We start from the raw sequence: 14,621 nt of genomic DNA on the forward strand, positions 1-14,621 counted from the left end.
GAACACACACAAGCACACACACAAGCACACACATGCCAGCAAAACAAGGGTCTAATTTGAATTGCTGAGGGTCCTGTAAGTATAGCTGAGCCCAATCCCCCACAGAATGAAAAAGAGTGAAAGAATTCTCCTTTTGTCTTTAGTTAAGAGTGTTTCAAGCTACTCATTGCTGATTTAAGGATGCAGTCTGTGATTCTGGTGAAAGGTTGATGATATAGCGGACGGATAAGAATAGCGGACGGCACCTTTAAGAGTCTCTCTGTAATTGATGATGACTACCGGTAAGTGCCTAATTGAATTTAATTGAACTGATGATGACTAAGTGCCTAATTTAATTTGATTTAATTGAATTGATGATGACAAAGTGCCTAATGATTATTATGGGGGAGAATCTCGATGTTTCTTGAGTATGTGTAGTATGTATATTGAACCCATAGAAAGATTCTAATGCTTGAGTGCTTGATAGCGCCAACAGCAGCAGACTCATGGAATGGATTCTGCCATGTGAAATATAACCACCATCTGCCTGTTTAACCTATGAAAGGGAAACAAACCAATCGGATCAAGCCATAAACAATTCCAGCCAATCAACACGCTGCTTCAGGATCACAGAAAGGAGGGGTGTCATTTGATTGGGTGTAGAGCTCAAATATCAACAGCAGCAGACTCGTGGGATGTATTGTGCCTGGTTTTGGTATGGTTTTGGTCTGGTTTTGGCGGCCTGGTGGAGAAAGGTATCTTGATGACTCCTCATGCTTGAGTTTTATACAGTTTTTTTCCACTTGTGTTGAGAAAGTTGCACCAGGGAAGTTCCACACACGCTAAATGTGAAATATAACCACTATCTAGCTGTTTACTGACTGACCTTGCCAGGATTGCCTAGTTACAGGCTGAATGCACAACATTAAACCCACATAGAGAGGAGGATTAAAAAGGACACCGTGCTGCATCTTGCAGTAACGCTCGGTCACACGGCCACTCGCTGAGATTTGTTCTGCCACGCTGGGCAGTGCTACACTGTGCCCTGCTGTGCCAGCCTGTGCCACACTGTGCCCTGCTGTGTGAGGAGAATACCTCTCACAGCCCCAGGAGAATCAGGCCCTCCCACCAATGCCAATATGACACCAGCGGCACAAAGGATAATGAGCCGCTACAGTAATGACGTGTAGGATGGAGAGGCCCATTTCTCTTCGTTTTTCAACCCTTTATCTGTTGATTTGTGAAGCTTTCTATTAACAGAATGCATTCTTCAACAGGTCTTAAAATTATGTCATATCTGATAGGCCCAGATCCTCTTCAGAACGTTCATTCATGCAACATTCTAAACTCACTGGTGTGGCCATACCTGCTGAGGGGCTAACATACAGTAGATCATTTTATATTCAAGCCTTCAGCAGACAGACCTGAATAAAATGCAACCATTGAAAATATAGCTCTAACTCTAAAAGGAGACATAAAACCTCCACATGAATAACCAGCTATATAATGATGCCAACATCTGTTACATAAATCTCAGAGGCCATTATAATTTGGTGTTGTATGGTAAAAATTTCCTTTTTGTTGCTCCATTTTATATCCAATTGTGTACTGTTTACACTTATTAGCATTTTTACGAGGCTGCAGTTGTAGAGACAAGCACTTGTTTTATATGACTGGTTGGCTGTTGTTGGAGTAAGAGAAGATTCCAGACACATGCAATAAAATGCAATCCTAAGAGGAGGCACAGAGGACAGAGAGAGCCTCAGCAAACCTCCCTATGAGTGAACCTGAGCCTGAGCCTGAGACTCCACCTGAGATCACTGCAAACCTCCCTATGAGTGAACCTGAGCCTGAGCCTGAGACTCCACCTGAGATCACTGCAAACCTCCCTATGAGCGAGCCTGAGACTCCACCAGAGATCATTGCAAAAACTCTGCAAGACCAGCATATCATAATATCCTAGAGCAAAGCTCAGCAGAACCCTTTGGCCTCAGTAGTGATTACTAAGGTGAGGCAGTGAACACTGGATGCTATGGATTTGAAAAGCAGAACATTTGAAAAGACAGGGTTGCAGACTGGCTTTGCCAAATCCAGACATTATTTATACCGAGATTTTAGGCAGGACCTGGGAATTTAATAACATTGGAAAATCCAATAATTCCAGACTTTAATGAAAGATTCCTTGAAACGTCCTGTATCAAAAACAGGATTTTTATGGATTATCCCATAAAGATTTCTTTGTCAATTTAGTTTTACTCATGAATGTCCAAACTAAGAGAAGGAGACATATTGTATTGATATATTGAAACATATTGTAATATGTTCTGACTGTATTGTACATAGTTATGAAGTTTGCATTTGCAAATGAAAATGAAGATTAAACAGAAAGTAATCAAATTCCCACTGTCAGATCAGACTCATTAGTTTGGTTAGGCTTTAATTAATGGAAGCATCTTTACTAACGAACAGGGAGTATGGCATTAACAAGCCTCAATTGGATTAATGTTCTCATTCATATCCTCCAGATACTCAGAGGAGAGGAGGCTGGACGTGAACTGAATTAGGAGCTCTGCATCAGGCCAACCTGCACCACATGCCTGGCCTACAAATATGGATCTGGATCTTTAGACCTGGCTATTTAAAACATGTGGGTAGGCGTACTGCTGATTTAAAATATGAACATGTCTAAAACTAAATTTAAAATATGGATAGGTCTACTGCTTATTTAAAATATGGGTAGGTTTACTTCTGATCTAACGACATCTTTATTTTGCTGATTAAAGAATAATGATAGGTCTCCTCTGCAAATCTTATGATAGAGAGGTCAATTATGTTGTTCTAAAGTTGATAGGTCTACTCTGTTGGCATCAAATCTTGGAGATCTCTGCTGCCTATCTATCTTTGCTATAGCTTTAAGGCTAATTCACGTGTGTTCTGTAATCTCTACATATTGCAGGACAGTTAAATACATTAGTTCTCTTACCTTAAAAAAAAAATATTCTGCATGCTTTATCTGAGCCCCTGCATAAGGATCTGATACTGACCGTGTCATACAGTACAGAACAAATGCAAAACATAAACTCTCCTTTTCTATTATCACAAATAATGTGTGGCTCTTTGAGGTGTCGTAAAGTCTCACAACTGTTTAAGCAACCATTAAAGCATATACTAAATATGGCTAATAATTTTCATTGCGAGGGTTCATTTAAATGTACTGTAATTTGGCTTCCAAGTGGATTAGTGGAAAGCAATGACCGCCACTAATGTATGGCGTTAGTTCCTTTTCCACACCAGCAAGGCTGCAGCGCCCTCTTGTGGTTAGAAAGTCTCATCCCCCAGATAGCCTCCAGTCCAGATAAGGTCTTCAGTCCTCCTAACGTCGAACCGTACTTGAAGGCATCTCCTTGGGCTGAGGGTAAGTTCGAGTAGGCCTAAAACAGTTACCCTTCCCATTTACTAAATACCTACCCATTTACCTAAATGTAAGCACTGAGACGTGATCAATTACTGAAAATGAGCTGATGTAACACAAAGCAGGCCTAAAAACACAAAGGAATGGTTTGCATTGTCGTTTAATTGTGTTTGCACCTGGGCTGGTGCACACGTCAGCAGCTGCTCGGATATGTGTAGTAAAAGTAGGATATTATTTCAGATGAACCGCATGTTGTGTTGTTTCATCGCCTACACAATGAAAGACTGGCCTAAAACACACCATTAAATACAAGCGCACCCACACAGGGACCGGGAGAGAGTAGCACCCTGTTGCTGATGCAGACATTGATTTCCTCTTTACTAACCTCCCTTCTACTAGTGCCAAGAGCCGGGGGATCCCTCCCTCTCTCTTCGACACACACTCGGGCGTGTATCAGCTTACATTTTAGACGTTCAGTCGATATCAGAGGCAATCTTAAATTGGTGTGTTGGCACATGGTTTAGCCTACCCCTCCTGCCTCTCTCCAGAGGCTACATCGGGACTATTCATTCACAAAAGCAGCTACCGCTGCTGATACTACGTAGGGTGAAGAGCAGACGGCTCGGTCCGCTTCAAATGTAGCCGACAAACTGCCATGTAATTGTAATTCGACTCAACAGTACACAAAGGGAAAAGGTCCCTGTAACTTCTTAAGTAAACATCACGTATTAAATAGCCTATAAACTACAACTGGCAAATTCATTTACAAGCAACGCACAAATAAAACAGTGACGCACGTCACTAACTGGCTATGTAGGCTACATATACGCCTAGTCGCCTACCAATAAGCCTAGGACCCTAACTAGTAGCCTATCCACTAAACTCTTGCGCAGTGGAATAGTCTAAGATTATTTTCTGTAGTGTCAAAGAGGAAAGAAATAAAACAGCATCTTTACCCCAAATATCCTCATGAAACAGACCAGGGGCTACATGACATTGAAAAAGAAAAAAAAGGGACATTGCCTGTCAGTTTAAATTTGTTGCGTGTACTCCAGGCTTGTGCAATATACCCTGTAATTGGGGGTGACACAAATGTCGATCGGTGCAATAGATCGCAGATAGTTTAATGAGCCCTTGAAACTATGGCCTATTCCCAAAATGCTTTACAATCCGATTCACTGTAAATTAGATATCGGAGTAACTTTGGTCAATGAGAACGGTCAATGCAATAAAAAGATTAAATTTGTATTCTAATTGGGAGCCAGTTAAAAGCCTACATTATGTGTGGTGATGACAATGAGATGATGGGAGGAAAACCTCAGGGTTGGAGACGAGTAGGCCTTAACGACCGGCATCCATCAATTCCGTCTTTTAATTTATTATTCAAAGGATAAATGGGAAAACTAGAGTGTTACAAATCAGGGCTTCATGTTAAGTGCCTCTCAATTCTTTAATGAATAAGCTTCCAGTCTTGTCACGACTGTGGAAAATTCCAATAGGGAACAGAGAAACTCACACATTTTCTTCGTCTTTATAGTCAATATGGAATGAATGAACATGAATAAAACAAACTCAATAAGGCACAGGGCATTGCTGAAAAACTTGAATGGATTTTATTCACACCACTTCCTAGTCCACTAGGTTAGAGTGCAACAGCATCAGCTTCACTCTGCTAGGTTCCTATGTTGATCGTTCATCTTACATCTTAAAAATAAAACAAAAACAAAGAACATCGGTAATGCTTGACTGAGGGACCCTACACAGGAGCTGTGGAACACCTTCAGGGACACTAATTCTGGTACAGCTTCCCACATAGCAGTGGACTGTGGGACAGATCTGACCCCAGTGTGGCATGGATCCATCCATGAATATGCAGCTATCTGGTGCCCTTTGCCTCACCCTGCCCAAACGCTCAGAATGACCTTTCCAATCCCTTCGTGTGAGGGGCATCTGGGAGTATATGCTACGAACCACACTGCAACAGGGCGTAGTGAAGGTGCTTCAACAGCTCCTGCTCAGGGCACTTCAAGTTTAGTGCTACTGGGCAATACAAATGCAACATGTCGGCCTCTGATAGTACAGGGATCCAGAGGACAAGCCAGCTCTATAAGATAAGAGTCCTTTTCCAAGTTCAACCACTTCTCAGTCCATTCTGTTTTCATTACATACATTATATATCATTTTAAAGAAAAGTACACAAGGCATTTTACATAGCATAGAGAAAGAGCATTTCTTTAAAAAGGACAAAGGGGTTTGACATCAGTAAAGCACTTACAATTTAGACAAACTAAAAGTTATCTACAGGTCATGGTAGGAGGAGGAACAGACTGGAACAGACACAGAACACAAATACAAATGCTATCAACAAAATTCGCTTTTTTTTTCCTTCTTCTCTTCAATTTAGCATTTCATAGAAATAAAATTCGCAAACCTGGAGTAAACAAATCAGATCTAGGCTACACACTGAGGTAAAAACATTGGTCTTCAAAGGAGGTATATTTTCTCTTGATTATGACCTTTTTAAAAACCAGTTAATTACATTATCATTTTTTTTTCAGCTTTTAATAAATTACTTAAAAAGCAAGTGATGCAAACATTAGAAATCAAACCCACATGCTGTGCATCAGTCTAGGTGGAATAACAAAATTAAATGCATGTTTATTTATTCAAACTTAGGCACCAAACAAAACATGATAAAGCTTTCTTCTACCTTTGACACAATGTTGTCACAGGAGCAGCCACTGAGCAGAAAAGCACCCTGGGTAATGACATCCTTTTGCGACCCAAACAAAAATGTCCTGTGCTGTTGGTTAGCTGGCAGTTTTCACAAGTTTCCCAAATCAAAAATGCAAGTGCTGTTTTTTATTCTATTGATTTTTTTAAATTTTTTTTTTTTACTTTTTGGTATTTCTGAAGCTCCTGTGCATTCCTAGGCAGTCTCTTGTCACAGTGTTAATTGATAAGCACAGAGTCTGCATATGTTTACGCTGCAGTTGTCAATGAAGCAAATGCCAGCCCCGAGGACGAAGGGCATGTTGCCCATACAGTTTTGCATAAAGAAGAACAGGTCCCCCTTTTGGTTTTGGCATGACCTTTACTTGAGTTATGCTAATTGTGCTGTTATTCTGGGGCAGTCGTTCCTGGGACGACAAGCCGTTTGCATTATGCACATTCACTAGTGTTTATTTTTATGTCAGGCGCGGCTTCGGCGTCCCTGGTTCGCCGGGATCATGCTCAATACAAAGAGACTAATTTAAAAACTGCCATCCCGACACTGTGAAGGTCCTGTGCATTGTTGTGATGGAGAAATAAAAATAAGACTGCATAATGTGTTTCGTGTCACAAATTGCATATCTGGTGGTGAAACTGCCGACATTTTAGCGTCTGGGTAACAAAAGGGTACATTGCATACCTCTTCTCCTGAACTGCGTGTTGACAAACAAAAACAAACAAACAAAAAACACACACACACAAATGGTGTGTGTGTCCACTGAGCACTCCATGCTTATCTCTCCCCTTGGCTGGAGTAGAAGATAAGGCCAGAGGCGCTGTAAGTCTGACATCGAGGAAAACATGAGCAATGCGGAGAGATGGGCATGTTGCCATGGCGAGGGAGACATGTTCCCCCGTCTCTCCGCACCCATTCATTTGCATGGAACCAGAGGTGTACAGGTATGAGTTGTATTTGTAGGTTTAAGTCATAGCTGGTGTGTCGCCGCCCTGATGGCCGGTAGAAATACCTGCACGTCGCTGACAGAGCGCAAGAGACAATAGGAGTACCTGGATGTGTGTGATGCTTTTACCTTGAGCCACCATTTGAAGTTTTTGCGAACAGCAAAAAGAAAAAAAGAAAAGAAAGTAAAAGAGGCTGCTGGTGATTTTCTTAAGACAGAAATGCTATTGGAAAGAGATGAGGGTTGGCCTGGCGAAGGCTCTGGCATAGTGAGACCACAGCGCTCCCCACCCGCGGACACTATCCGACACGGCCATTCTCCTCTACAGAGAACCCTCCACAACGTACATCTGAATTCTCTCATCTTCATTAATTTAATTTCATCTCTATGAAACGATCATTCCATCATTTCAAATAGCAGCTATATACAATGCTTTTTTATGCAATAATTAGGATAGCTTACACTGTTTTGTTCATATGATTTCTGTTACCCAACTGTACAAGACCAAGTGTTTCCCACACTGATACACAGAAACATAAACATTTAAATATTATTGATAATAGTTTTATTCCTATCCACAAATGTCTAAGATAACTTCATTCAGGATTTTTTTTATAACATTTCTCAGCATGTAACAGGAACCATTGGTATTGCATAAAGGCCCAGACCGAATCAACAGGGTTGGGGCTCCCTGGTCAGGGACAAAACAAAAACAACACTGAACAAAAGAATGCAATACTAGGCAATACTGGCCAAGCACGCAGACAAATCTGTCTTCAAAAAGTAAGTAAACGCTCCATAGATATTTAGTTAATGCTTCACCAATTCAACTGTGACCAGACAGTGGCCTGGCATTTTCTCTAAAGAGAGTTAGGAAAAGGGTGTGGCCAAACCAAGTCAGAAGCCCACACCACCCCTTCGCCCCTGGCACAATAATAATAATAAAAAAAAGATCCTGGTGAAAGGCCATTCTTCCATCATGCATTTGGGGATATGTACATCCGATAGTGTGCATCGTGCCGCCCGGGACAAACAGAGCCCCCCCACCTCCACCCCCGTAGCGCCAACAGAGTCAGAAGCCGCAGTGGGCGACAAAATGCTTTCGACAAAACTCCAACATCGTACAAGTGCAGATCCGAGCTTCACTCGCTACCATGGTTACCACACAGACACGGGTGCTACCATATTACCACACAGACACAGGGTGTGCAGGAAGGGCACTTATTGCTGACCGGAACAGACGCATCGTTTTGGAGTGGTGGGTTTTTAAGGGCTGAAGCGCATAAGGCGAACCACATGGATGGCGTGACGTGAGACAAGACTGCCGTCACGCTACTGACATTCAGAAATCTTACTGGTCATGACGAAGAAAGTAACAATACTCTCATGCTAAAGTGCTGTTGTAGATCAGGAAAAAGAGGGGAAAAATATGACTAAAACATGGGATCACATTCCACTGTGTGGGGGTGGAGGTGGGGGTGAACCTGCCCTACAACCAAATTGTGTACAAAATTCTATGGCAAATCAGATGCTGACACTATCTTGTTTTCAACCAGACAGTTAATTTAGCAAAAAAAAAAAGAATAATAGTCCCAAATCAAACTCCTAGCACATATGTGTGGCAATATGGTCTATCTTTCAAAAATATAAACTACTACCTGGTGCTACATTTACAGTTTCCTTTTCACAGAGCTTTGAATCTGATTTTCATATCCTACATTTTACAAAGCAAGAGCAAACCTGTCTCTATTGGTCCCTTAAGGCTTGCTCTACTGAAATATGAAGTATTGTATGTTACATTTTTTTTTCATCATAAAATGTACATTCTAGTAGAAAAACATTGCCACAAAACGTTGGAAAACCTATGGCTTAGTAAATATTCATTTGCTATATTTCAATGGATGCACTTCACCCTCTTTACCAATACTTGATCAGTTGGTTGACGTGCCCTTGACAAAATAACGAGAGAAATCGTCTTTGTCAAGGGGACTGACGAACTTCAGTGATGCTGACATGACTCCTTTATGTTTTCATTGTGACATCATAATCACACTCTCGTAGGTGTCAGATAATCAGTGGTCTTATTTTTCCGATAGCTTGTTACATCACTGAGAAAGGTGGCACATAAGCCAGGCTTTCCAGCCGTTTCTGTTCACGTGAGGAGCAGACAGAGGCATGGACAGGGCCAAAAAAGTCAGCCTTTCTGATTAAGGTGATGTCCACAAACCAGACACATAAATTCTGTTTTGAAAAAAAAAAAAAAAAAAAAAAAAGCCTACCCCGAGGTGAGTTTCTGAAGGGTGTGACAAGAGCATGGTTTTGCTCTAGGTCCTGTGTTTGGTCCATTCTCTCTGTTAAAAATGGCAGCAGTTGTAATGCGGTACCTGTCCCCTCCCCCCCCCCCCCCCCCCCCCACACACACACACCAACCTGACCAGGTGCGTCTGGAGGTTTCTGAGGAGGTGGACTTAGGCGGAGCAGAAGGCATAGGCGCTGCTCTTCCTCACAACAGCCTATGAAGAGGAGGATGCAGACAGGAAATGGCACTGGGGAACTGGCTGTCTGGAGAAGACCCCCCCCACACACACACCCCCACCCCACTCCACTCCACTCCACTCCACAGACACACACACTTTCACCCACGTAACGGGGATGCTGTCGCAAGCCCCGGTAAAGACTTCCTGTTTTTCCTAGGTTGGCCATCCTTGCGTGGGGGGTAGGGATCTCCTAGGCAGCATGGGCAGAGGGGTTGGTGGTTCTAGAGCTGTGGCACATTCCGGTAACACCTGGTTTGAAAGGCATGGTTGTGTTGTGTCGTTGTTGTTGTTGTTGTAGTAGTACTTGTTGTTGTTGGTAGTTGTTGTAGCAGAGCAGTAAATATATATAGAATAGATAAGGATTTATCTATATTGCATATGTCACAGCATGTTTGCCAAGAGTGAAAATGAGGTCATGTCCAGTTTGTTTGAAAAAAGAAAAATAGTTATGACAAATAAGTTACACTAAGTTATACTGACCTGAAGACCGCAGCGGTGAAAGAGTATAAGAACATAATCACGTGGAGAAAAAAAAGGTGCAAAGTGTTCCACGGAGCGATCAGTTCTTTTTTTTCAGAGAAAGAAAAACAAACAAAAGCAGAACAAACGTAAATATTTCATTCAGTCTTTGAAGAACAGCATTGATAGCAGGCTGGTCCCTGTTCATCCAAAGAGGGGCCATCCTCGCCTGACTCCCGCACATCTCCCGCCGTGGCCTAAGACCCCGGTAAGGCTCGCTGTTTCGGTGCGTCCGTCCTGTTTGGCCGAGCGCATTGCTAACTGGGGAACTGAGGTGGGCTAACAGCCAATCATGAGCACACGTCTCGGTTCACCCTCAGCACAGCTGCGATCTGACCAATCATAAACGAGGATGCGGACAAGGGTCGCTTGCGCACCATGAGAAGGGTCATTGATGGTGGCAGAAGGGCGCACTGAGGTCCACTGAGGTCCAACCTGCTGCTTTCTGATCACCCCTCCCGTTACCCCTGTTCTCTCAAAGATCTCTGCCTCGCCATCCTGATAGAGAGGACTGACCATCACTCCACAGAGGTTACGAAACAAGAGATACACCCGTCAGTTGCCCGGTTTAGTGGTCTTCGTCACTATCAGGGAGGACCAAAGTGCCTTCTCACGATCATGATAACAATAATAAACCATACGGATAATTACAATGAGAGTAAGTGTTTAAGTGATGCTGGCAGAGTCTGTGGCTCTGAAGGGTGGGGTTGGTTGGGTGGGGTTGGTAGGTTGGTTTGGGGGTGGGGGGCCTCTACATCTTGATGCCCTCCTGATGACTGAGCTGAGACAGGGTCTTCTTGATGCGTAGAGCGGTTAGCCGGGCAGCGCCGTTAGCATACCAGCACTCCCTCATGATCTTTGCCATCACCCGGAGTGCCTGCAGAGGAAGGAGAGGAAGAGAGAGGGAGAAGAAAGAGATGGAGAATGGGAAGGAGAGGGGCACAGAGAAAGAAGAGGGGGGTTATGAGAAGTAAGACCTCTGAATGCTTGTGTTCATAGGCTATAAAACAGGTGCATAAAGACAAACACAAATACAAAACAAAACAAAATTAAACAAAACAAAAGGCCAGAGGCACGTTCTCTAAGCGCTACACCTGCAATTTACTGCAGAAAGCAGAAAAACCTTCCTTTGACACGGGCTTCAAACTCGGCGTGATCCATTTAGAATGCAGCTAGACACAACGAAAAGACAGAAACAGAAAGCCTGTTGTGTCAAGCTGCAATCATGAAATATTTCACCACTGCAGGCGTGAGCAGCAACAAAAAAGGCAGTTTCACCAACAGCTGAAGACTGGCAGCCCAGCAGTGGAGGTGAAATGAAATGAGCCCACACACACACACACACACACACATGACAAAATCACACACACACACACACACACACACACGTGCAAGCAAACAAATGCACACACACACAAACGCATTAAACCATAAACACAGCAGACATGTTTGCTCGTGCGTACACACATAAACTCAGACGAGAAGTTCCAACAAACAGAGAAGGCAAACTGGTTGGTTGGGTAAATCCTCTCCAATTCCAATAAAGACAATTAAAATAATTAGCCACAGCCTTCGATTCCAGACACCAACCACCCTCTTCAGAGGTGCTCGAGACAAGCGGCTTTGTGAGAGAAGAATGGCCCAGTTCTGATTCTCTACAGACGCATCTTCCATGCCAGAGGAATGCATTCATGGCCATTACCCTGCGTCTTCAGGGCGCTAAGAGACCGCAGGAAGCGCCTGTGCTTTGGTGGAGCCCACATGACGAAGTAGCAAAATATTTCAGCCCAACTAGACCTGTCTAGTCTGAGAAGAAGACCAGACATAGAAAAATGTGTGTGTGTGTGTGTGTGTGTGTGTGTGTGTGTGTGTGTCTATGCGGGGGTGCGTGGGTGGTTAGGCTGGCAGCCACAGCTGCTGCGAGAGAAAACAACAAACTTTAATTCATTATTTCACCCCGTGTCAACCGAAAACTCTTCTTCATCGTTATGTCTATTTAATGTGTTAAGTGTTGTAAAGTGATGATGTCTATTTAATGTGTTTTGTAAAGCGATTATGTCTATTTAATGCACCCAAAAGACTGATGAGATTGGTCTCGTTTACTCTTCAGAAGAAGTCTAAATAAAGTAAATAATAAACAAGTAGCAATAACAAACACCTGAAGCAAACACATTTGTTCATTTCACCTTTGCAATGAACAAAAGTGGATCTGAATGTGTCTGAAATCCAAAGTAAACCTAAACCATAACTACTGGCCTTTTCCAATCTCACCGCTATCGCTGATAATCCAGGATGTATGCACATCATCCTTATCATGGCAGCTTCTATGAGGCATGTTTGCACCAACCTGGGAATGATAACAGGATGCAGAAAAGCTATTTGTCTGTCAAGCTTTGGGGCGTTTGAGCACACGGTCCTCAAAGTGGGCCTTTGATAGAGTCTGTCTGTCAGAGAAAGGCAGCACACTGATCTCTGAGTGAAAAGTGCCTTTTGGTCCTTACGGCTAACTGCAGATCCAAGGAGGAAAACATATGCATGACAAATTACAGTGATTTGCCATTCTGTGCAAGTTTCCAATTAATCTGCAAATTCTGTCATTAAACCAATGAGGAAAAAAAACTCTGGGCAAACATTTTGTTGGCAGTGCAAATGGAAACTGGATCATTTTCTTTTCCGACCACAAAAGTAAACCACATCTTGATTTGGGGTTATTTCTCATTCGTTGAGAACTTCCAGCAGGACCAATGTATGAGTCCTCCACAGGTCCATAAAGCAGGGGTTCTCAAACTTTTTGGGGCCAGGGACCCCTCAAGGGGTAAAACATTTTCCGAGGACCCCCTCATAATCGCATCCCAAATTAAACCATATAGGCTTATAGCTATTTGTAATGTTTTATGCTTTTGGACTATTTTACTCTAAAATCATATAGTAGATACTAATATTACAAGAGTTTTAGATAATCATTGTATTGCATTTGGCATTACTTGACAGTATGTAGGATAGATTTGTAAATTATCTTTTGGAAAATGTGCTGAGAAGCTAAATAATGTTTACCTTACATAAAAACCAAATATTGATGGAATACATTTTTTTATCAAAGCAGATTGTAGGGTTTTCCAGTAGAACTCAGATTGTAGGGTTTTCCAACGGAGATGATTCTGAAGATTTATTTTTAACAAAGACATTAACAAACATGAAATATCCACCTAATGTTATCAAAAACTGGTATCCCCGACTGACACTCCGTACAAATCTCTGTACAAAAAATATGATAAACTCTTTTTAGTGGTGGTGTTGTATCATCAATGAGAAGGGTGTTCCTGTCTCTCAGCACATAAGTTTGTCCAGTGCAGTTTATTGACCCGGTCTTGTTGTCACTGAACGATGGCAACCTTTGGAAGCCAGATATCTGCAGTTGTTTTATGGCTGATGTGATGAGCACTTGTCTGTATTAGCGTTGTCACGAACACTTAACAAATGGCATTCATATTAGTATTAGCCTCCAGCAAGATACTAATGAAAACAACATGGTGACATCACTGCATTGATTATACACGTATAGCGTTTTCTTTCTTGAGGTTCATTTTGACAATGAACTGGGCTACGTTCTTGCAGCCAAATTGAAAGCTAGATCAACGTCTTAAACGAGAATAGCTACATGCATGAATAGGGCCATCCGATATGCCTTCGGCTAACCTATCTTTAAAAAAGGGCCTTCTGCAACGATAAACACGACCCGTACTGATGGAAGATTAAATGCATCACTTGCAGATTATGGCAGTTAACATTACTAGCGTGAAAAGTGCGGTTTAGTTACGTTAACCACACTGCATTATGATCATTGTACTACGCATAGTCAAAATTCTGTGATGGGGAAAATCGCTTGTCGCTAAACTAGGCTAAGGCTACTCGTGTTAGGCTGTATATGGGTGACTATGGGGGTGTTCATGTGTATAATCACATTTGCTAACCTGTCGTTCTTGGAACTCTCTGAAAAGTTCGGGGTGTCTGTCTGAGAGGTCCTTAGCCATATTTGACGTATTACCTCCCTTTGCCTGAGTGGCTTTGAAGCATGTTTTACAGACGGGTCTCTGTGTGTCGATGGGCTTTCCTTCACAGTCTCAGATCTCACTTATTTTTTTAAAACATGCCGAGGACGGTCGGCCAGAGCTCCTGCACATGAGGCCATGTCTCCCCTGAGATCACTCGCTGTGAGTGAAGGCTGTCTGTTGCATGGGTGAGAGTTGGGCAGCCCCGCCCTTGCAGTCAATGCGTGCAGGCAGCCTGACAGGGAGCGGAACAGTGAGTGCGCTCTGATTGCGTGCTATTTTAATGAAGTAACTATACTTATACCTTTCAAAACCTTTCTAGTATCGGTACACCATGTAACATTAGTCTACATGTTTTGTATACTGTATTGCAATAAATAAAAAATTAAATTAAAAAAAAACAATTAAAAAAAAACTTTGGAAGCCAGACTTTTTCGCGGACCCCCAGGCA

At 42.5% G+C, this 14,621-nt stretch overlaps 1 protein-coding gene across 1 annotated transcript in view; it reads right to left on the minus strand.

Moving 5' to 3' along the window:
- Positions 1 to 4,981: 4,981 nt before the first annotated feature.
- tgfbr1b (transforming growth factor, beta receptor 1 b) overlaps positions 4,982 to 14,621 on the minus strand; it is a 52,721-nt gene continuing 43,081 nt past the window's right edge. The window contains exon 9 of the mRNA XM_012816121.3: positions 4,982 to 10,998. Coding sequence (XP_012671575.2) covers positions 10,873 to 10,998 — 126 coding nt within the window. The 3' untranslated portion in view covers positions 4,982 to 10,872. The remainder of the gene's footprint in view (positions 10,999 to 14,621) is intronic.

The sequence above is a fragment of the Clupea harengus genome, chromosome 17 (assembly GCF_900700415.2).
Source record: "Clupea harengus chromosome 17, Ch_v2.0.2, whole genome shotgun sequence".
In the NCBI taxonomy this organism is placed as follows: Eukaryota; Metazoa; Chordata; class Actinopteri; order Clupeiformes; family Clupeidae; genus Clupea; species Clupea harengus.